General features: G+C 31.9%; 2 protein-coding genes across 2 annotated transcripts; both read right to left on the reverse strand.

Annotated features, from left to right (window-relative positions):
- Positions 1-6,409: 6,409 nt before the first annotated feature.
- Positions 6,410-10,186, reverse strand: LOC132723592 (uncharacterized). Its single transcript, XM_060708344.1, has 2 exons — positions 9,823-10,186; positions 6,410-8,198 (listed from the first exon to the last, which is right to left on the reverse strand). Exons 1-2 carry the CDS (start codon positions 10,128-10,130, stop codon positions 6,896-6,898), a joined length of 1,611 nt encoding a protein of 536 aa, XP_060564327.1. The 5' UTR covers positions 10,131-10,186; the 3' UTR covers positions 6,410-6,895.
- Positions 10,187-20,509: 10,323 nt separating this feature from the next.
- Positions 20,510-25,191, reverse strand: LOC132723589 (uncharacterized). The gene is made up of 2 exons (XM_060708342.1): positions 24,835-25,191; positions 20,510-22,054 (listed from the first exon to the last, which is right to left on the reverse strand). The coding sequence occupies exons 1-2, from the start codon at positions 25,152-25,154 to the stop codon at positions 20,731-20,733; spliced, it is 1,644 nt and encodes a 547-aa protein (XP_060564325.1). The 5' UTR covers positions 25,155-25,191; the 3' UTR covers positions 20,510-20,730.
- Positions 25,192-26,010: the final 819 nt, after the last annotated feature.

The raw sequence follows: 26,010 nt of genomic DNA on the forward strand, positions 1-26,010 counted from the left end.
AAAGTTTACGGACGGACGGACGACGGACGGACGCCTGACGAAAAGTGATCACAAAAGCTCATCCTGTCACTTTGTGACAGGTGAGCTAAAAACACAACCACCAATAAATGAGTTACTCGAGAAACGCTTTATAACAGAGGAAGAGAGTTGCTATATATCTATTTCAATATCGAATGTTCATTATAATGCATTCGTTAAAACAATGATAAACAAGAATAATATTAAAGTGACCTGTGCAACATTTTATAAGATATATACATTACGCTTCAGGCCGGAATCAGAAGAGAACATTTGAAAGCTTTATGCCAAGAGGAAAGTATACAAACCCGTAGCAATTCTACAGCAAACATTGATATAATTTATATATAGTTTTAAGGTAGAATTAGCCATTGGTGAATTTTATTATTCTGCACGTTTGTAACGTCGCTTTTCATTGGACAATCATGACGTTTATATAGTTCTATATACTCGGCTATGGTCAATTTATGAAGAAATCTCACCTTTTTCTCTTAAAAAGGAAGTTTGCTGTATTATATTTTCTTTATAAGGATTCCTGACAGGTAATATGACTGTATAAAAACGGCTTTTGAAATATAAATTTCGCCTGGCGGCTGGGGTCATATTTCCGAACATCCGTTTACATAGGGTCATTTAACCTGTCAAAAATCTTTATAACTTAAAAATATATATGTCTTTGCTTAGCTTTGAAAATACATGTATATATGAGTGTATTGAATATACAATTTTTCCTATTCTAATACCCGACTTAATAAAATAAATAACTTTATCTTATCATAAATCGATCAAGAATTTGAAATTGACTTGGTATTACTAAGCATTCAATTGTGAAACTGTACTGTATGCATAGAATTTGAAAATGACACATATATGCCGATGTTTCCGGGTGTGTTTCCCCTATATTGACATGTTTGTATATGTTTAGTTGTATATACCACATGACATTTAGATAAAAATTATTTAATGAATTGTTGATACCAAGACATATAAATGCCTTATCAAAGCCGTGATAGTTGTATAATTATTGATTTGTAACATACTTCCATCGGTGTACTTTTTTGTATTATTACCGTAAGTGTCACGTGTTGTGTTTACTACTTGTCGTATGTATATTTTTCATTTTTTCTGCTAAAAAAATAATATGCAGAATCATCATATCAGGTTTATTCATTTTATTACTTTTAACTGAGGCGGGGTTAAGTTGGGAGCTATATTCTTTCTCATAAATCTATTAACAACTCACCAATCAAATCATTTATGTTTTTACTTACAATCACAATATTGTTTGAATCACGTCTACAAACTAAACAATTCCCATTTGAAGCAAATTCCCAATGGAAATTTGCATATAGTGTTGTTGCACACCCACTTTTGCTGTCTTTCCAAATCTAAACCAATGACACCGTTTTGTTCATCTGTGATGAATATCCCTTCGGTATTTACTATCACGCTTCGTGGAATACTGAAATAGTTTCCATCCAAATCTTGATCATATTTACTGTGTAGTTTTCCTTTCAAATCAAAAACATTTAATTGTTCTTTGCTCTTCTCCTTGCATCCCGTCACCAGTCACATAAATCTTTTTATTAAAACATGCGATGCCACGACAATGTATCCGTGTATGGAAGTTTTTTTAAGCTTGGTGTGCATCAGTTGATATAAATTGCACTTTCTTCCATCCTTCTATTCAAATCCTCATTTAATTCTACAAGTGTTCCATCTTCTTTATATTTCTGTATCAAATCAGGTAAAAAATCGATATTTTGACATGATCTGAAAGGGAAAAATATACTGCTTTGTCCGTTGCAAATTTAATCATATTACAATGGAGCATCTGTGGCACATTATCTTGAAGACGTTCTTCATCACAACATATTGACATATTGTCTATTCCTTCTTATCACATTTGATCTGTGGGATTTTTTTTCATTATTTGTTATTTATTATTATTATTATTATTTAATGACTAATAAATGAAGAACGTTGAAAAGTTTTTTTCTCAAATCGGGCCAAACATCAAGCATAAATCTTATTTTTCAATATAACTCTGAGTAGATTTCATTATTATCTTTTGCCTCTAAAACTTTAAGCGTTTTTATTGTTACAGTAACGGTTCAGCAAAATGTTCCCAATGTTTTAATTCAAATGTGTGTTTTTTCATGGAAAGTAAATGTAGTGAAATTTGAAATGATTTTTTTTTATGTTTCAAATATATCCAACTCTGAATTATGTAATCATGCATAATCATGACATTAACTTCTACAACATGCTTGAAATGATAAAACTGAAAGCCTCATACGTTTCCCGGTTTCTCTCATTTTACCACTTTGTTGCCATGGCAACACAACAGAACCAATTAATGTTGTTGGTAGAATGAAAATCTACCTTTTAAAAAAATAAAGACTTACGAACATTTTAAAATGTAATCTTGTTGTTTATTCTTAGTCTTAATAATCGTTATATATCAGTTCACTAGAAATTGGGACTCAATTTTCGTGTACCCCACCCACTTTAGGAATGTCAGAATTCACATTCTTACACAATAAAAATAAAAATAAGGATACAATTAGTAAGTTGTTGATCAGGTATTTGTATAATATGGTAAAAATATTAGTTTTCGCCACTATGCCTCGACTGATAGGAAAAAATGCCAGCCCTATGTCAATTTTTGATACTTTTTCATGCTTTTTTAGCAAAATTTCTCTATGAAAACAAGAGTATATGTATAAGAAAAAGGGAAAGGACCCTTTTTTATATTGTTCCAATAGGATGTGAAGTTTTAACATCACCTGTACCAAAATAAATAGAAAAAAGAACTAATTTTATCATATAAATTGCGTATTAGCCATTTTTCAATAATTTGGCGGCCATCTTGGCGGCCATCTTGGATTTCTCAAAACGTACCATGATTTGACATGTCTACCCAATTTTTTTGTAAACTTCTAACATTTAGCTTTACATTGGTATAACATTTATCCATGGACCTTTTTTGCACACAAAAGGTCCTCTGGGACTGTACTACATGTAATCTCTTCAAAATGAACTTTTAGGTAATCTAGCAGGTGATTTTAGTAATTGTACATGACTTGTATATGTAAATGGAATAAAACAATGCCGCGACAATATAAATGAAATCATATTAAGCAAACAAATTTTCAAGCTTTACTTAATATGCTGGAAAGCTTCCTCATAAAATAAACCATTGTCCCACACGAGGTCCAGGCTACGGATACGACTGCGCCTGACCTTTTTTATGTGACCTTTTTGTTAAATAACTGCTCGCTCATGTCTTTATTGCCCCCAAAAAATGTAATTTCAAAGTTCCAGAGATGAAATATATGATAATTACTAAAGCATAAACGCCTGTGTAAATTTAAATTGTAAATCAATCCATTCCATTTGCAATTACCATATGCAATTTGCAATTACCATATTAGCATATAAAACAAAATAAAACATTGAAGATTTTATAACCTGTATGTATTACTAGTCATTGCGTGCGGCAAAGATTTGCTTTTTGTCTAAAATCATGCTTAGAATAAAATTATTTTTATGCAGACTAAATGGGCGAGCTATGGACTATTTCACATACAGAATTATAATCGAATTACCGATTCTCGGTTTTGTCCTCGTTTGAACTGTGTCATTAGAAAAGGTAGTGTGGATCCGAGTCTTTAAACTGTAAATACTGTTACAAAATTATGCGCGCAATTTCCACAAAAAAGCGCTTCAAATTAACACGACTAGTCTGTCACCAGGTTCTAGAACAACTGAATGTATTAAAATATATTTTGTACAAAGTTGACTGACATCTGTTTTGCGTTGATGTGCATTCTACGACAAGAAACTAATCGGCGGATTGTTGTCTGCGTTAATGCACGTCGACGTGTCTTTTTTCGTAAGTATATACAGGAAGTCTCCAAACAAAGTTGATTAGAACAAAACTAGCTCCTATTCTTACATATGAATCTCTCAAATCAGACAAAGGGTTTCAAGAGACAGATATCTGCATGAAGGCAGTTTTTTAAGCTGCTGGACTTTCATCTGACATAATGTGCTATTTTTCATCTCATCTCTGTAGTTTGCAGTTTATCAAATTATACTTGTATATGGACCAGAATGAGGGTAAAATTTAAGAAATGGTAAAGGAAATTGTTCCATAACCTACAGTAAGCTAATTGTTCTAACTTTACGCGTCCTGGTGGAAATTATGATATTCTGTAAAGCAGTATGCATGCGCAAAACAATCTAAACGCTAAATTGGACTAAGCTAAAGTCGTACAATAATCAACTCCACACTGCCTTGAAACTGAAGATCTCTGGTTCAAATCTCAGTAACTATTGTCAATTGTTTTCATCTTTTTATTTTTTCTTTTGCCACTATTACATATCTAGTACATTATATTTGGAAAAATCGATCAAAACTACACGGTAAAAGTATTTAGTATTTAAGAAAATCAACCAATATACTTGCTGCATACTTTGAAAACAGACCCTCAATTGAGCAAATTTCAGGGATAGTTTGAATTAGGCTCTCTAAGCAGGAAACTAGTCAAACAAGAGTTTTAAATTGGTTTGGTAAGTTTTATTTCCTTTCTCAAACATTAGAAACAATCATTTTGCTTGGGTAGCTTTTAGCCGAATGTTATTTATTGTTTCTGAACAATAAACAATAGGTAAACGTTCTTATAAGGATGCTTATATAGGTTATTCCTCCTAGTATTCAAGCTTTAGTTCAGAAAAGTGTCGTACACCGTCGGTCAATTTTGTTTAAACTGCACAGGTATCCTTTAATTGAGGCATTTAACTGACCTATATGTAGTATGTTGTCAAGTTTTCAGTTCGTTATAGTACACATTAAGTTGGGATAATACCTTAAGAGTTAGGATCAGCCAAATATAACAGACTAAGTACTGTTTACTTATTAATATTATTTAAAGAATGACTAAACGAAATCGCATGTCTCTTAAATAGCATTATAATAGCTATGTTTTGGTTAATTTTGTTTTATATTTATATTTAATATTCATTTTTATTACATGCTTTTCGGTGGTTTATAGAAATATATCAGTGAAATAAAAACTGTTAATTTCACTGTTTTAAACAGTGAAATTATCAATTTGATAATTTCACTGTTTTGAATATTGAGCCCATTACGTTGTTTCAGTGGTGAAATAGAAGCGTTCACAGTACTGGAAACCAACTTAATGACGTGGCATTGTAAATGACGTCACGTTATATTATTATTTGGCGTTAATTATTAGGTTAATATGTCTTTTTAAACGTTTCTTTGCATATAATAAAAAGAAAATTTGTTTAGTTTAATGTAAGATCGAAATATATTTCACCTCGTGAACACCAAAAGTTCATATTTCACTCGTGGCTGCGCCACTCGTGAAATATACCTTTTGGTGCTCACTCGGTGAAATATATTCCGATCTTTCACTGAACTAAACAAATATCCTCTATATAATCAATATTTTTACTTACCTCTGGTGATTCTCTACGTTTTTTAGAGACTCAAAACCCGATTATATCCGGTGTACGGTGTATAGTTAGTAGCACTCAGGGGTGTCACGGCTAGCAAAACTACTTACTGTTTAAACGGTTAACCGGTTGTACATAAATAATGCTTAGACTTGATAAGTTACTAACCTTGGTTGCCAGATATTGAAATATTTCTAACCGGGTTTTGGCCCAAAACCGACCGAACCTTTTAAACGAATAAACGTCAGACCTCTACAGAAGTATCACAGCAGAATAATCGTTAATTCTTACACTCCTCGTGATTTTGTGACTGTACAAAGAAGAAAAAAGCCGGTGTTAAACTGCCAATAAACACTGGCTAGGGACTACATGTATATGCGTCTTTTATTTTTTCTCCCTGTATATTATAGTTAACAAATTCTTGTAACACAACAATAATAAGACAATTTCATTGACATTTTCCGTTATTACAATGTTTTACAACGAAGTTAATACCATTATGTCTAGGTAAGACTTATTAACACACTTTGATCTCATATTCACAGTGGATATGAACTGTGTTTCATCGAAACTTTTCAGTTATAACGCAAATCGTGCATGGGCGATTGACTATGAACAGGTGCCTAAATTATGGACTTACAAAGCACTTAAGACTCGATTTACACGTGATTGCTATTTGAAAGAAATGAATGCTAAATCTATGCACAGTTTCTATGTAGTATTAGTCTGTCAGATAAGTCGGCGAAGCGCCAAATGGAATACTCTACTTTATGCCAATCAGTATTTTTTTGACGATGAAACTCATTTGTTAATTGTGTGTCCGGTATACATATGTATAACGACATAAGATCAATGACGTTTAATGACAAACGATGTATATAACAACATGACAAACACGGGCAAATTAGTATTTCTTATTAATATAATCACCAGAACAAAATAATAAAATTTCTTGTCCAGGAGAGGTCTGTTTTATAATTGGTAATTGACGTTTGAGATGACAATAGTAAAACATGATCATATATTGACCGTCCATTTTCTGTAATGTGATACTGCAATTAACAGATCGAGCAGCAACTTTGATCTCAATTAAATGTTCCTATGTATTGTTCACATTTTATATATTTGTTCATTCATAATAAGGTGACTTATATGTCCAATGGGCGAGTGTTTTATATGTATTATTATCATGTATTTATATTTGATATATACACAATGTCAATATAATCAACAATTTCCATACTTACTGATTACTCACTTGCTTACTTACGGGTAGATAGATCAACACATATATGTCTATATCAATATCACATATTAGTTTTTTCACATTCCTTAGAGTTTTTTAAATGAAATGCTATAAACATATTGATCAGTTAAGAATAGTTAAGTATCATATTTCGCAAAAATTTGAGTTAAATATCTCTAGATAAGGCTTCTTTGATCCAAAGACCAAAAGGCGGCTGTTTTCATTGTCAATGGCAATTGCCTGTGGTGTTGAAATATTGTCATCCTTGTTTAGAATTTCACCCAAGAACTCTCCATTTTTACTAACAACCACAATGTTGTCTGAGCCGCGTCCAGAAATTAAAAGATTCCCGTTTGTGGTAAGACAAATTCCCCACGGGAAAGTAAATCTTGTGGTCTTTAAAATCCATTTCCAGACACCATCAAAATCTAAACAGACGACACTATTTTTTTGACAATCCGTGACAAAGATGTTGTTGGTGTTTACAGTCAAACTTCTCGGAGCACAGAAACGGTTACCATTTGATTTCATCTCAAATTTTGTAAGATGATTTCCCTCTATATCAAATATATTAATTTGTCCAGGCTCTTCTTTGAGAAAACCACCACCAGCCATATATAAATTATTCTCGAAAAAGGCAATACCACGACAATGAAATTTCGCAGAGAAACTACTTTTAAACACTGGATTCTTGGTAAATTCTACCATTTCAACTGTCATTAAAGAAGGCATAGTAAATGCTATCATATGTTTGTCTATGGCACATACCCCCCAAATAAGACATCTTGTGTCATAGGTCATATCCTCATTTAGGTCATTATCCAATAATTTGATTTTTCGTCCATGATAATCTGCTATACAAACATAACCACCTTCTAATACACACATATTTGGGATATCGAATTCGGTGTCAGTGCTAGATACTTTTATAGCACCGAAGCTACACTGATCTGTCAGAAAGGAAGAAAGAGTTTTCACAACTTTGTCAACGTATTTGTTATCATGTGTCATTTTGCAATCATCATTGTTACTTTGAATTTCTCTTAAAGCACGCTTGCAATGTAAGGCTTTCTTATACTCCAGCATTGCATTGTTTTCATTTATTAAGTCTTCTGAGAGAATACTGAGTTTTAACAGTTCTTCTTTCGCTGCCTCCGTAAGTTTTTGTGTACTGCAAATATGTGGTTCGAGTGAATTTTCAATATCCTCCTCAGCTTCAGTCACAGCAGTTTCGATCAATTCAGTTATTGATTCTTTGAATACTTTTAGTCGCCTTATGTTTGTCTTCTTTCTCATTCTGAGCTGGGCGCCATGAATAGCATGTTTTTCATACGAGAGTTTTAACGTTTTCATTCTACTTTTTAAATCTTCATCTAAAATTTCAAGTCCTCCCTCCTCTTTAAATGTACTTGCGACGTCCGGTAAATAACCGATATCTTGACATGATCTGTAATAAGATATATATGCTTAAGTTATTGTCAACCTTGGACATAATGTGGCGGGACAAACAACTAGAAATAAGCGCGCGCTGCGTTATATATTGGCCAAATTTGACGCCCATACAGCCATTTTGTCTTTTTGGTCGTTGTAAAATGGTACTATTATGCGTCTGGTAGAGGAGCATATAGTCACCATCTTGTCCGGATAATAATTTGAAAAGTATTTTAAGAATTTGATTAAAACTTCACACAGTGAAAAAGAGACGATCGAGAAGACGTGCAGTGTTTAAAATACATAAGTCTACTTTGCTCTGTTTTTGAATTAGCTTCATTAAGTTAAAATGCTTGTCCGGAGTATCATTTCTAGATTATAAATGGTATGTTAATGAAACTAGACACAAACTATAGAGAGAAGAACGAGAGTACGCAGTTTCACATAACCATAACCTATAGCTTAGTTATTGAATTATGTCCCTTTAAAAATTATAATACTTAATGATGATTAACCGGAGAAAAGCTTGAAAAAGTATTGAAGGATTTTGATTAGGACTTTACAAAGTAATTGATACATGCAGTGTTAATGAACCTTAATTCTAATTTGCTTGTTATTTTAAGCATCTCCTTTTATGATATTTACAAATGCTTGCCCGAAGAATAGTGAAGGAATTTGATAACAACTTCACACAGTGATAGAGATTAGTAAGAGGAAATACACTGCACCTAACCACCTTGTTATTTTCTTTTTAATTATTTCTTTTTAAAATACATTACTTGAACATTTGAATAATACTTGTCTGGACTAAAACATCTGTTAACAATTATCAATTTAATTTTATTGAAATGTCACACAGTTATAGAGACTATTCAGAGTAAGTGCAGTGTTATGGAACAATAACTCTACATAACTTTGTTTTTCACTTATGTGAAAATATGAAAATTGGCCTACTTTCACTTTGGGCTCTCATAGTGAAAATCAAACATGCAGGCTGACTTTGCGGATCACCTTAAAGTAGGACAAAGTCAGTTATCTCTTGACAAAAGATTAAGGTTTTAACGTTATCCCCAATTTTCATATATAGACAAAGCTCACAATGATAAAAGAAAAAAACATTCCAAAGGCTATGCATTAAGTACTAATATATACCGTTAGTTATGTAAAACTAAAATTTCAATAAAAAAGAATATTTATATCGAACGTGCTAAATGTATAAAGACGGAGTACATTGTATTGTTAGGTTTATGCACATTTCATGAATGGCAAAATCCAGTTTGAAGAATGGTGTAGTGCAAACAGATGCAGACTAATGTTTTTAAATTATTTACATTAAAACTATATTGTTTTCATTAACTTATGGCCGATTCTCGAAAGGGTTGAAACATAAAATGTCTACGTCAATTTACACACATGGACATTAAACATAACAATATGTTACAGAACAAAATATTACAATGCTATCTTACGTAGGATTTTATCCATTTAGCAGTGATTTCAGGTAGTTGCCATTCGCTTTTGATTATATAATTTGATACCATATTCTTTTATACAAGCATTTTCAAAGTATTTTTGTTATGAAATTTAAACAATAATTTTGCAGTAGATATTAAGTTTTATAATCTTTAAATGTGACTTACTTGTGGTCTTTTGCTAGGCAAACACGACAGCAGACGACATCGTGATCACCACAGACCATATCCTCCTCCTTGTCAGTGTGCAAGTCACATTTACTTAAACATGTCGGTACAGACTCTTTTGAAACTTCCTCACATTTAACTAGTGTATGTCCTTTAGTTAAACCAAATTTCTCATGATGGGCCAAACATGTTGAGCAGAAGTACTCGCCACATTCAACACAAAATCTTTTGGCTTCCACAAACCTTTCCTGTTGAGTACAAGGCGTACAATTGTAATCATAAGCTTCCTCGGACGAACACGTCGCCATTTTGTATTTAACATAGTATTGCGAAATAATACATAATATTAACCGTAGATAAAAGCGGTCTATTGATTTTATTACACGCGTTTTATGGCACGCCACATTTGTTTACATGTAGATTCTATACAAGATATTTCATAGAGATAACACAATCTCATTAAAATCATATCCTAACTGTCGCTTCACTACCCTACGCTCGTAGCGGAGAGTAACGGAGCAAAAACGATGATCTGATTTTAATGAGATTGAGAGATAACACAAACGGTTTTCGTTTGACAAGTAAAATATTTGTTGTAATCTTTAAATGGCATAGTATGGAAGCCCTGGAGGGACATTTTAAATAAATATTTAAATCTTAAAACTTATTATTAAACTTTAATTCTTAATATTTAAAATTAAATTTTTAATATTTAATAATTAAATCATATCATTAAAAATGGACGCGGAAAACCATTCCGTTGACGCCACAAGTAGCGGCAGCGAAAATACGAGTAGCGAAGGAAGTAAAGTAAGTTGAACTTTATATACAAGAAAAACTGTTTTAATCACACTAGGACACGCACACGCACTTAATTTCATGGTGAGGACTGTCTTGGGCGGGTTTATTTATTTATTTATTCATTGCAAAAGACAATCCGTCCCAGATGGAAGGGGTTAACGGCCAGAATTGGGCTGAGGGGAATATAAAATAACTTGGTACATTTGTTCACCGCCATGACAAGGTGTGTCGCACGTTAGACACATGCTCAAAGGTCAAGGTTACATTTAGCAGTCTTTTTATCTCAACTATACGAAGTATATGGAGAGCTGTCCTACTCGCCCCGGCGTCGGCGTCCGCTAAAATATTTTTCACTATAACTTTTTCATTTCTTAAAATATTAGCTTCAAACTTCAAAAATATGTTCCTTATCATCAACCACATCTTATATCTCAAGGTTTATAACTGTAGCACCAATATTTTCAGATTTATCTCCCCTTGAACTTAGCAATTTTCCTTACAAAATAATAATTTTTACTGTTACTTCTTTTTTCTATTAAGGGATCAACTTCATACTTCAAAAACATGTTCCTTATAATTAACCACATGTTTTGTGACAAGGTTCATAACTCTAGCACCAATATTGCAAGAATTATCTCCCAATAAACTTAGCTTTTTAATGAAAAATGTTATTTTTTACTATAACTTCTTTAGTTTTAAAGATATCTACAACTTTTTTCTTATCATCAATTACATCTTATGTGACAAGGTTTATAACTCTTGAAGCAATTTTCAGATTTATCTCTAACTTAGGATTTTCTTTAAGAAATATTATAACTTCTTTATTTTTAAGGGATCAACTTCAAACTTCAAATATATATTTCTTATCATTACACACATGTTGTGTGACAAGGTTCATAAATCTAGCATGACTTTTTCCAGAATTATTCCCCCTTGAACTTGGAATTTATGTTAACAAATGTTATTTTTTTACTATAACTTAATACATAATTATAAAAAAATATTTTTCTTCTTTACTGCGTCTAGTATTTTATTAGTCGAGCTTTGCTGTCTCCTGTGACAGCTCTTGTTTATACCTACATTGACTAGTCCATTTTTGATGAACAGATCACAGCGTCTGCTACAAAATAAACATTACAATCAAGCAGGCTGGACATGCTGCCCTTTGGGGATTTAGGTACTGTAAATCTTAAATGAAAAGCCTTGATTTTAAGACGAGTGCTTTTAGGCTATCATCATCCTACCTGGTATGATCATTGATTTGCATTGAAGATTTTCATTACAAGACTTATAGGTTGTAATAGTGTGCTTTTAAATGCCTGCAGTTTGCCAAAAACCTTGCCAACAGGTTGGTAAACAAAACGTTAAGATGTAGATAAAGGGGAACTCCGTACATCCTAGATTATATTCTCGAAACATAAAGTCTTGCTCAATGAAAAGTAAAATGATAAATAAATACAATGTCAAAAAGAATCTACGCTGAACGAAACCTCATTTTACCACAATTTATCAATTTTAGAGGCGTTCTGAAATAAATTCCTTAAACCATTAATTGTACAGCAACAACTCTACATAGATTATAAACATATTTTAACAGCTGATTTTATCGATAATGATTGGGAATGTATAGCTTAAACTTTTAATTTAAGTTATAATATTTTCAAAGATTCTATTATTTATGTTTTGGAGGTTGTTTAGTTTGATATCAGTTATAGAGTATGTCTCCTAGGCCAAAATTGTATGAAATTGGTTGTTAATAAAAGTTCTTATATATTTTAGGCAACTGCTGTGGACAAAGCAGTGCATATAAAATGAAAATGGGATGGCAGAACTACCGGGATGGAAAGTACAGAGTTGATACTGAAGCAAAGGGTGGATAAGCACGCGTGATGTATTACACATTTGGTGAAAGTCTGGCAGTAGAAAGAATAAAATATCAAGCGCTAAGTAACTATTTCCGGACGGAGAAAGTAACGCTGGACAGTGTCGAGGACTACGAACTTGTCATTGGCTTCAGTATCAGGACAAGTGATTGTCAGTTATACTGATGTAGACCACAAAATCTCATGCAGTTTTACAGAGTATTTAAGAGCTAACAGTTTGTATGCCGTCACAGTGCCCATATATACCTGAGATAAAAAAGGAGAACAAAAGTTTCATGATAAATGGAGTCACTGTAGAAAAGGGCGACAGAACTATAACATAAAGTACAGCAAAATTAAGCACTCATTATATTCTGAAGAACAATCTGAAGTATTTGCAATTAATATTACGGTAGCTTTAATGCGTCTGGGAGTCCAGAAAAAGATAATTCATGAAAGTGATCCGTTTGAAAATGGGTATGTGGTTTCTAGAACAGAAGTACAGAACACAGTCTTCCTAGAAAGAGATGGAAACGTTTATAATTGTTCAGAAGTTTCATCGCAGCAACATTTTGTATTGAATGGGCCATATCAAATATTCAGTTTTTAAGTTGATGATAATTGTTTGGTTCTTATAAATTATAATTACATTCATTTAAAAATGGTTGATAAACGGACATTTATTTTGTAGTGGTATCAATCGTTGTTCTGTTTCCATGTGAAATTGTACACAACTGACATATATGCTGTAGCCCTGTGATAATTATAAACATACAAACTAATTGACAATTATAGGTGATGTAATTATTACAAATAATGTTTGCTTCTTAAACACTTTTATCAATGTAAAGGGTTAGTTTTTTTGTACCTGCCAAATGCTCAAACCACATTTGTGGCATATGTTTATTTTAAGTGACAGTTCTTGTTTTATTTAGTAGAAAAATAATCATTTTGTTGAGTTTGGCTAGTTGAGCCTTCAGTTCTCACCCACATGGCAAAACTTGCTATGGTTTTAACTTTTGAAAGTATACCCTTTTATTTTTATGTTGTATGCTGTAGAAAGTTACCCCAAATTGTTATCAATTGGAAATTTGATTTTGTACTTTGATAAGTCACTGTAATAAAAGAGTAAAAGTTGTTACACTGACTTTGCTGCCTTATTTTTAATCGGACTGTAATTATACTTTTTAACAAACAACTATAACCTATCTATACGCCATCAGTAAGGGAAACAAATATTATCATCCATACTTTTCTTGCTGTCATTTGTCTTAAAGTAGCAGTGCATAACTGAATGGTTAACCTGCTGACTGCACTGTAAAATCAGTGAAAATGCTTAATGCTCAGGAAAAACATTAGGAACATTTTCCATTTGATGGAAACAGTTATTTTGCGTAACTTTGGCAACAGTAGCATAAGGGATGATACCAAAGATGTCAAAGTACTGTACTACTATTTTTATCACGGAACATGTGACCAGATAGCAATTTCTTGTAACCAACTGTTTTTTAAAAAAAATCGAAAATGATGGGGTTTCTCGTCATTGTTAATTTCAGCCATTTTAGCTCACGAGAGTTAGATTTTTTTACAATAAACTCAAAATAAACAAAATATAGATGGTTTAAAGCTTGTCACAGACTTAGTGGATCAAACTATAGTTTACAAACGTTTGTTGGCCAGTTTATTTTAAAACAACATTTTAGATGCATAACTATTTGCATTGAAAGCTGTTCAGAAATGAATAGAGCTCTGTGTTTAATTCAATAAAGAGAAAATCTGATATATCTTGATTCCTTTTTAGCTCAGCTTAAAGGTGAGCTACTGCCATTGCCCACTGTGTGTCGTCTGTCGCTGTGCTTCTCAACATTTCCCTTGCGAACACAATACAGGCCACATTTTGTATCCCATCTTCATCAACATTGTTCAAATTGTTTATCTAATTGATTTTCTAGGTCAATTTTTAATCTCATAAACTAGGTCACCAGTTTAAATCAAGGAAAAATATGTAGAACACTTTAAATGATGCATTTCAACTTGAACAACTTAAAAGTTTATGAGAATATTTGTCTGGATAATCTTTAGGTCGAGTTTGAATCGGAGACATATGGGGCAAAAACAGGTCAAATCAAAGAAAAACATTTTGAACACTGCATGTTTTTTTTCAGTTGGAACAACTTGTAACTTTATCATAGGTCATATATGTAGGTCAAAGTTGAAACTTTGTCTTTTGGCGTTAAAAAGCGCTAAAATTTGATCCCTTCTGGAGAGCATTTGGCAAATTTTTAGTACTGCCTACGAAAAGCTCATAATTATGGTTTATTTTCTAATTTCCTACATACGATTTACTTACATTTCTAGCAATGTTTATTCTAAGTCAGATTTGTCATGCAATCATCAATGTAGAATCAGAATGTTTCAAGAGAGGTCTCGTGTTTAAGTTCTTTTATTATTTTTTCCGTTTGATTTATGACCTGTTCTAACAATAAGTAAAGCGAACTCGAGATCAGCCTAGAAATTTTAACTAGCAGTTAAACATAAAAAGCACATACTTCGGAAAACTATGAACATCAATGTTTAAAAGGTCTATATATTATTATCTAATGTTCAATCATCTGGATTTGTTTCATTTTCAATATCCTACAAATCAACAATAACACCATAATCAGTAGAACCTGATAGTTCTAGTACATTTAAAACATTATATTTCAGGTCTTCCAATTCAAGTGCACATGTCTACATGTTTCTGTGGTCGCACATTGTGTAAATTCCAGTGAACACAATGTGATAAAGTCCCGCTTGAAGAACATCCGCTAAATAAAATCGCAAGCATTTTCCATGAATAGGTTTTGACGTATGAATTCGTCCACGACCTCTCAAATCCTTCAACGTATTCATCCACCTTGGTACCATAAGCCGTCCCCGCTAAACTGCAATTCTTTTCCTACTTCTTTTGGAGTATACATGGCACGGTGACGCCCGTAATAATTACAACGAAGTATCCTCTTTAACTGACGGAGACCAAGACGTATGTTGTAGTAAAACAATGTGTGCGTACTTGAAGTCAGCATGAAAGTACTGCGTAATCACTTCTAACCTGGTGCTTCCGTTTCCAGATGGCAATAGGGATGACACATCTGTTGACACAGGAGTCACTTTCTATAAAATGATAAAGGCAAACAGCAACGGAATCTCCATGTTTACGACCTTAAAAGAAATATAAATAAATGAAATATAGCGTTATAAAAACAAAGGTCTGGGGCTGTAAACATGTAATATTGTTATCCACCACCAACAACTAAACATTATCGTTAAATAAACTAAAGCTTCAACCAGAACAAAATGTATTGATTAAATTTCTCAACTGCTGCCTTTGACACCATGTAGTCAATAAAATGTAAAGCGGCACCATGATAAAACTAACATATCTTAATGGTTTCAACTGTTAGCATGAACAATATAACAATCGAGATATAGTATTTCTGTATATATATTAAAAAAAAATGGCAATTACCTGTAATCAACTATATCGAATTTGCAAATTTTTCTTCGTGTAGCAACCTTTTGCAAGAGACCGTTGAATTCAAATACCCGCGTCTTATGTATTCTGTTCTTAATTTTTAAGTATTAAGAATTAATTTTTAAATACATGTATTAAGAATTAAATTTTAAATATTAAGAATTAAATAATAAGTTTTAAGTTTTAAATATTAATATCAAATGTCCCTCCAGGGCTTCCATAGCATTTTGTATCTTGAAAACAGAAAATATTATCTTTATCAGTTAAAAGTCATTACAAACATAACATAAAATATGGCGAGATAATTTTGTTTTACATTTTGATTTAAATGAAATGAATACAAATATGCAAATACATGTAATTAATAATGAATTTATTTAATTTTAAATTTTCAAATGATATAAGTTATCAAAAATGTATTCTGAAATCGTAAACGGACATAGATATATTACGAACAATCTACTTTAGTTTCGAGGCCGCATGGAGAATTCTAAAGCTCTCGGATGATTCAGGCAGGTTCGTCAATATGAAGGTATTTTTGCAACAGTTATCTGGTATGTTTTAATCTATTGACCATTAAAACTATCTTATTTTGTAAAGAGTTAATATTTATATCAATATTTCTAAATATTCTTTTCTTATTATCAAGGGTATAGTTATTTGAAATCTTATAATAGACGCAAACACTGAAACAAATTTTACAAATGTCGTTTGACTGTACACAATTTGAAAAACAATGTTCAATACAAGAGCTGTCGGTAGGACAGCACGCTCGACTATTCTAAGTGCTTGATAGTAAAAGAGCCTTGATAATTTTAAATTTTTTAAGTTCACAAAAGGGCTAATTTTTTTTTATAAATTCATGTTATAGGCCTTAGAGAGAGTCTAATTATACAGTATTGGCTTGACTATTCGGAAGGTAATGTCACAAGGGTGTTTTATTGAGTATAATAATACTAATTACCTATGAATACATAAATTTGACAGAAAAGGTACAAAGGCTTGTTATTAAGATGTTTTATCAAGTAAATCACTGCTTTATTATTATGAATGCATAAAATTGTCCCAAAACAGGCACAAACCCTTCAGTAGTTATTGAGATAACAGCTTACAAGCAAAACTTTACCATGAATTTCTAAGTTGAAAAAGGGGAGAAAAATCAGCCTAAATGCAAGATAGAATTATGGATCTTTGTCAGTGACCTACACTTATGACCCTAAATGCATATGTGAAGTTTTAAATAAATATCTTTAATAGTTATTGAGATATGTAAAACTTGCATGTAAACATTAACCAAGAGACTAAGAAGAAAAGGGGATATGAATCAGCCTTAATGCAAGATAGAGTTATGGAACTTGGTCAGTGACATACAATTATGACCCTCCAATTATGACCCTAAGTGCATGTGTAAAGTTTCAAGTAAATACCTTTAACCAAAATTTCTAAGTTTCAAAGGGGCAAATAATTCTGCAAATATTGCAGTCAGAGTTATGCAATTTTGCAAACTGATGTACATTGTTACTATAAAAAAGTATTTTAAATTTCAATTGAATATCTCAAGCAATAATTGAGATATTTGACTTTACAAAAAAACTTTAACCAAAATTTCCAAGTTCCAAAGGGGCATAATTCTGTCAATATTGTAGGCAGAGTTATCCAACTTGTCAATCTGATGTACCTTGTTACTATAAATAAGTATTGTAAGTTTCAATTGAATATCTCAAGCAATAATGGAGATATTTGACTTTACAAAAAACTTTAACCAAAATTTCTAAGTTAAAAAGGGGCATAGTTCTGTCAATATTGTAGGCAGAGTTATCCAACTTGTCAATCTGATGTACCTTGTTACTATAAATAAGTATTGTAAGTTTCAATTGAATATCTCAAGCAATAACTGAGATATTTGACTTTACAAAAAACTTTAACCAAAATTTCTAAGTTAAAAAGGGGCATAATTCTGTTAATATTGTAGGCAGAGTTATCCAACTTGTCAATCAGATGTACCTTGTTACTATAAATAAGTATTGTAAGTTTCAATTGAATATCTCAAGTAATAATTGAGATATTTGACTTTACAAAAAACTTTAACCAACGCAGACGCCGACGCGGACGCTGACGCCGACGCCGACGCCGGGGCGACTACAATAGCTCTCATATTCTTCGAATAGTCGAGCTAAAAATAACATAGAGAAGACGATGTTTTGTAATACAATAATTTCATTGTTTCATATACATGAATATCTGATTTGATACCGACCTTGGACTTGTTGAGTTTGAGTTTGTTTATTGTTGTTTTCAGAGAGATTATAATTAAAGGGAATGATGAAAGTGTATGCTGAAAATTCAAGCGTATACTTTCTAAAATACCATTAAAATGAATAACTGAATTGGAGATTTATTTGTAAACTCATCAAATAAATAAAAGTTTTCCCGGACGATGCAAGTCACTTTCGTCGGATTGATTACGAGATCCTTTCCTCCGTCATTCGCACTCTACTTCTGCTCTGGTATGTACACAAGTAATACCAGTAATAATAATTCCTTGCGAAGATGAAGGCAACTAGTACTGGTAATCTGCTTGTCAACCTGTTACGGAAGAGTATACTGAACCCCCTTATATATTTTATATGCCTGTTTAAAATACGACGATACATGATAACAACATAGTTCGTAATGGTTTTTTAAAAGTTATATATATATATAGTTCATATTGATCTTTTCAGTTTTTTGGCTACTATACTGTTAAAGATACGTATTATAAACTTAAGTCTTTCTTATTTATAAGAAATATGTTTTTTCTTCTTTTCATTGAAATTCTACCTCAAGAAGCAGACGTTTTCTTGGAGTAAACGCTTTTATTTATTTGAAAACAGTATGTTTTCGAGGCATTATTTGTTGGACAGATATAGAGATGATATAATCATATATAATATATATATTCTTTACCGGAGTTTTTAGCTTAGATAATGTTTTATATGTTTCCTAAAATAAGTTGATCGTTATAACACGCTTGCGATACACGAGTACCTTGCCAGTATTATATATAATATTATAATTTAACTGTTATATATTATCATTATATAAATGGTATTGAAACTTTGAGTAACTTATACTATAAATATTTCTTACATCTTTTTCAATGATTATACGTGTTTTTTTTTAAATCAAAACGAGAAAAGGGCCATTTAATATTATAATAATAGATGCGACTTATTATACCAAGAAAATCTAATTTAATTCATAAATTCATACATCTTTTTTCATGAGATTAATATGATAAAGGCTCAAGTGCACAACTACTGTATGTTAAGAAGAACATTCTGTTCTCTTAAATTTCCAAATATCATCGGAGAAACAATGCATATTTGTGATTTATGGTGTATAATAACAGATAAAACTCTGCAAGATCTATTTTAAATATCATATAACTTGTCAATTTTTTAAAGATATGTATTATACAAAGGTTGTTTTTTTTCTTGAAGGCATAAAAAATATATAAGGGGGGTCAGTATACTCTTCCGTAGTTTTATCTGTTATTATACACCATACATCACAAATATGCATTGTTTCTTCGATGATATTCGGAAATTTAAGAGAAGAGAATGTTCTTCTTAACATACATTAGTTGTACACTTTAGCCTTTATCATATGAATCTCATGAATTCATAAATTAAATTAGATTCTCTTGGTATAATAAGTCGCATCTATTATTATAATATTAAATGGCCCTTTTCTCGTTTTGATATTTAAAAAAACATGTATAATCATTGAAAAAGATGTAAAAAATATTTATAGTATAAGTTTCAATACCATTTATATAATAATAATATATATCAGTTAAATTATAATATTTTATATAATACTGGCAAGATATTCGTATACCGCAAGCGTGTTATCATAACGATCAACTTATGTTAGGAAACATATAAAACATCACCTAAGCTAAAAACTCAGGTAAAGAATATATAATATATTATATATGATTATATCATCTCTATATCTGTCATACAAATAATGCCTCGAAAACATACTGTTTTCAAATGAATAAAAGCGTTTACATCAAGAAAACGTCTGCTTCTTGAGGTAGAATTTCAATGAAAAGAAGAAAAAAACATAATTCTTATAAATTAAAGTAAGGTCTTCAGAAAGACTTAAGTTTATAATACGTATCTTTAACAGTATAGTAACCAAAAAACAGGAAAGATCAATATGAGCTATATATATAAATTTTAAAAAACCATTACGAACTATGTTGTTATCATGTATCGTCGTATTCTAAACAGGCATATAAAATATGTAAGGGGGGTCAGTATACTCTTCCGTACACAAGACAGTAAAGACACCAGTAAAATATAGATTCAACCGTGGAAATATAGCAACAGAAATACTTTACAAATAAGTGATAAAATAAGGTCTCAAACCTTTAAGAATGCATTTTAAGTATTTTTAGACTCAAAGATGGTTATAAAAAACTTAAAGGTCTGGACCGTATATATGTGTACATAAATAATTTTGACTTCTTTATTTTGTTTTGTCAATATATAGAATACTATTTACAAATTCTGCAATTGGATTATAACAGTAAATAAAACAATCTAAATATTACCCTAACGGATAAACCATACTTCATATATCCTGCTGTCTTGTCATAAATCTACTTGTCAAATTGTTCAACCGTACACGTTCAATTCTTACGGTTTACTTTTTCTGGTATCTGCAAGTTTAATATTACATATCACAATCACCAATGTAAAACATCTTCAGATGTGGCTTCTTAAATTCAGAAACTATAATGCAGTTATTAGGTTTGTCAATGCTGAGAGCCCCTGGCGCTGAAAGACCGTCATTTTCGTTTAACAGTTCACCAAGAAATTCACCGTCTTTACTTAAAATCACGATATTGTTTGACAAATGTCCAGAAACGAAAAGGTTCCCTTTTGGCGTGAAGCAAATTCCCCATGGAAATTTGCATTTTGAGTTGTTTGTCACCCACTTCCGCTGTCCTTCCAAATCTAAACAAATTACACCGTTTTGTTCATCAGTGATGAATATCCCTTCGGTATTTACTATAATGCTTCGTGGAATACTGAAATAGTTTCCATCTAAATCTTGGTCATACTTACTGAGTAGTTTCCCTTTCAAATCAAACATATTTAATTGCCCTTGCTCTTCCCCGTTCATTCCACCACCTGTTACATAAATCTTTTCATTTAAACATGCAATGCCACGACAATGTATATCTGTATTGAAGCTTGTTTTAAAAGCATGACAGGTATCAGCTGATATAAATTGCACTTTCTTCAATACTGGCAAAGTAAAGGCAATATCGTGTTCATCAATCTTACAAAATCCCCAAGCACGTCCTTCAACTGTTAAACGTTCCTTTTCTTTTAAACAATTGTCAATGCGTCTTATGTTTATGTTATAGTAGTCCGTTAATAAAATTAAGGCTGAAGAATCGTAATCTTGTACGTACATATTCGGAACAACAAAGTCATTTCCAGAATCTGATATTTCTGATATTGCTACAGTTCCATATAGTTGGCCTTCCTTAAGAGAGCTGGTAATGGCCTCCATGATTTCATTTTGAAACTTACAGTCAGTTGTCAATTTGTCATCGAACATACAAGGATCGATCTGAATCTCATTGAGTATACGTTTACCTTCTAATACATTCTTATATTCAGCAACACCATTGTTTTCATTTGCCAAACTTGCTGACATACAATCCAGCCTTGACAGTAGCTCATTATACCTTTGGATATATTCTTGCGTACTGCAAATTTCAGGTGCTAATCTGCTTTCGATATCTGTCTCGGCCTTGGCTACAACACTTTTAACACACTCTATGATAGATTTTTCAAACATCTCTAAACGTTTCATGCACGTCGTTCTTCTGGTTTTAAGTTTGAGGGCGTGGGCAGTGTATTCTTTTAGTACAGATTTTATTTTTTCCTTTCTACCATTCAAATCCTCATTTAATTCTACAAGTGTTTCATCTTCTTTAAATTTCTGTATCAAATCAGGCAGAAAATCGACATTTTGACATGATCTGAAAGAGAAAGGTATAGTGCTTTTTGCGTTGCAATGTAAATCATTACAATAAAGCATATGATCTCTTTAAAATGCATTTTGATAAGCTAGCAGGTGATTAGTGAGTTAACAAGACTTGTATACACAGTGCCGCGAGAATATAAATGCAATCGTATTAAGAAAACAAATCTTCCAGCTGAACTTTAGACGCTGGAAAGCTTCCTCATAAAATAAACCAATGTCCCGTGCTACGAATCAGACTGCGTCTGACCTTTTTTAAATGACCTTTCTTTATATAACTGCCTAACTGCCCCAAAAAATATGTAATTTCAAAGTTCCGGAGATGAAAATTACGAAAGCCAAAAACAAAAACCTCTAGGTACATTTGAATTGTTAAACAATCCAATTCATTTGCAATCTGAATACAAAACATATAAAATAAAATAAAGTGAGAAAGTGATTAAAACATATATGTATTAATAGTAATTGATTGCAACAAAGATTTACTTTTTGTCTAAAATCATGCTTATAATAAAAGTATATCGATGCAGACTTAAATGGCGAGCTTTGGACTATTTCACAGACAGAATTATAATCGAATTTCTGATTCACGATTTTGTCCTGTTCTCACTGTGATCGGAAAAGGTACTGTGGGCAAGAAAGCGTACAAACGTTTTTCGCATGTGCGTACTGCTTAACACAAGAAGATCACAATTTCTACAAAGAAGCTTCAAATAAGCACGACTAGCACGGCATCTACGGCAAGATAAAATTGCCTCAAATCTGTACTCTGCTACTTAAATCACTTCATCTGACTTGAGAAAAACATATTGTGAAGCATGGCAGCATCTTTTGCGTGCTGCTTGGCTTTTCATTTCGTACAAAATGCTGTTTTTCATCTCTGTAATTTGAAGTTTATAAAATGTACTTTTATATGGGTCAGAATGAGATTAAATGGTAAAATACATTGTTCTATAACCTACATTAAGGCTAGTCGTTCTAATTTTACGCTTTCTGGTGGAAATTATGATATTCTTATATTAAACAGTATGCACATGCGCAAAGCAGTCTGAATGTTTTTGGACTGAGTTAAATAAATATCAAACAAGACTCCACACTTCATTGAAACTGAGGGTCCTGGGTTCAAATCCCAAAAGGGTCGAGAATTTTCTTCTCCTTTTTTCTTTAACCATAATTTATATATCTAGTATATTTTTTTTGGAAAGATAAAAGTGTTTAATTTCAATTATATTAATCATTATAGCTATACGTATATTGGCTAAATAATACTAGATTTAATTACAAATATGGAACCAGATATTTTAAAAGACTAATGAAATCAAAACGACTCCATTAAAAAATCCTCAATTAAATGGAAGGAGGAAAATGACCAAACATGTGTAAAAAAATTGGTTTGGTAAAGTAACATTTTTATACATTCTTCAATCATTTTGAGTAGTAATTTTGCTTGTTGACTTAACTTGTTACTTGTAACATTAATATTTTGGTTATTCTTATTTCATATCTATATTTCATATTTTAGTATAAGATCTACTCAATATATTTTCTGAACAATTTCGCATACAAACTTCTATTTGGGTTTACTTTTGTAGATGATATACATGTACTCCTAGCTGTTAAATTAGGAATGAAATAATTTTGTGGACTATAACATTAAAAGAATATACTCCCGAATACTAATGAAATCCTAATGATAAATCTAAAAGGGCCATCATGACCCCAAAAAGCTTTCCTTTTTATTTCTCAATAGATCTTTATTTTTGATGTCCAGTTATAGTTTTCAAAACTTTACTCACTGGCCTATTGCCTGAACTGTCTTTTGCTTCTGATGCCTTTTGGCTAGTGATTAAGTATTTTGTATAAAAGTCAAAATGCTAACATGGTTACATTTTGCTTCATTTATCACAAATATTTTTACATTCAATGCTTATCTCTTCAAAAAATAATCATTTTACATGGTCTAATACACTTAAATACACATGATAAAACTCATTTGTGCCCTTTCTAAAGAAGAAAAAAATCATTTCTCAGCCATAATGTGTTTTAATGAAAAACTGAAAATATATATAATGAAAACATGCATTCTGATGCCTATTTTAATTACAATCATTTTTATAATCAAAATTCGAAACGATAAATTTTCTATATACATGCACATATGCACAATTAGACAGAATAATAGGGCCTCACCTATTTTTGTCCCAAAAAAGTGTTCAATATATAGCGTGACAATGCATACGGTTGCATGGTATGTATATGTACATATGTATGTCAGGTTATCACCATTATCCATTATTGAGAGTTAGACAATAGAGAACATGTTTTAAGTAAGAGGTACGCCTCAGATTTACAGTGGAAAGTTTTTGGAGTTTCTCCTGTAGATATATTATTGAATTATGACCTTTATCAAAATATTATAATTACGTTTCATTCAAGATATATAGCAAATCAATTCATTCGAACCAGATATGTTACCCTCGCGTCGGTGTGTCTTAATACTGGATATGACTCATATCCGCGGATATGACTTCAAATACCTCGCGAATATAACTTTTAACTTTTTTATTTGAGGACCAAATTTAACGATATTTTGCATGTAAAATCATTTTATTATTATAAAACGTCGTATCAAGAAAAATTGATAAAAAAATAACTTTGTTAAATATAAGTCATTTCCGCGGATATGAGTCATATCGCGTTAACCAGCAGAGTGAGATCGGACGGGGGGACATCGGACGGGGGGGGGGGGAGATTATTAAACGAAATCAGAAAATTTACCTATGATCTTTTGTTATGCAAACACGGCAGCAGACGACATAGTGGTCACCACAGACCATATCCTCCTCCTTTCCTGTGTGAGTCTCGCATTTACTCAAAGTCAAGGGAACATGGTCTTTTGAAACATTCTCACATTTTACCAAAGTATGTCCTTTAGTTACACCAAACCTTTCGTGCCATGACAGACATGTTGAACAAAAATACTCCCCACATTCCACACAAAACCTCTTGGCTTCAATTAACCTGTCCTGTTGCGAACAAGGTGTACAGTTGAAATCATAAGATTCCTCAGATGAAATAATTTGTCCACACGCCGCCATCTTGTTTATAAACTTTAAACTTCCTCGTAAAGATATGTAAACATTGTCGATAATCACCGTAAACAGGCGAGTTTATGGCACGCCATCAGTATATGCCCCTTGATACAATTATATTGTCTATTCAAAAGACAATACGATATGACAAACTCTAAATAGTGTCGTATCTTCTTTTTTTTAATTTCACATTTTCAAGTATTTTTTTCTCCTTCTGGAATTGTTTGTTATTTATTATTTAAACAAGCGATCACTAATATTTTTTTAATAAAATAAAATATATCATCATTATTTAACTCACAGGGGTAGGACGCTTTGATCTGACAATATTTCCCTACCACTACCCACTCCCTCCAGTCCCTGTTACAACCCCCAAAATTATAATTTAAAGTCCATTTCCACATTTAGTAATCATAACTATAATAATATGCCACTATTACACAATTTTCATTATACCTCTAAAGTATTAGTTATAACTCGCACTTATTGTTGAAATTGACTTGAAATCATATTTTTGAGGGGTTGTAACAGAGACTGGAGGGAGGGGAGTAGCGGTAGGGGAAAGCGTCTTATCCCTGTGATTTAACTTATTTTTTCAAGACTTCATGTACTTGACTTGCCGTCTGAAGTTGAGGGCTATATGTATACCAGTGGGTATGTCATGTAGTCGAAATACTGAGAAAATCGAAAATTGTGAAATATGCTTGAAATGAATTTACATCTATAGTCCTCACGAAACTTTATAATGATAACTGTTACTTCTAACTAACCTGACAGAAATGGAATTGCTTGAAAATATATTTAAATTATCCCCTTCACATTTTAATTGGCGGCTCAATAATGGCACCAAAAACTTAAAACA

The sequence above is a fragment of the Ruditapes philippinarum genome, unplaced genomic scaffold (genome assembly GCF_026571515.1).
Source record: "Ruditapes philippinarum isolate M1 unplaced genomic scaffold, ASM2657151v2 ctg7326_1_1_1_1, whole genome shotgun sequence".
Classification (NCBI taxonomy): Eukaryota; Metazoa; Mollusca; class Bivalvia; order Venerida; family Veneridae; genus Ruditapes; species Ruditapes philippinarum.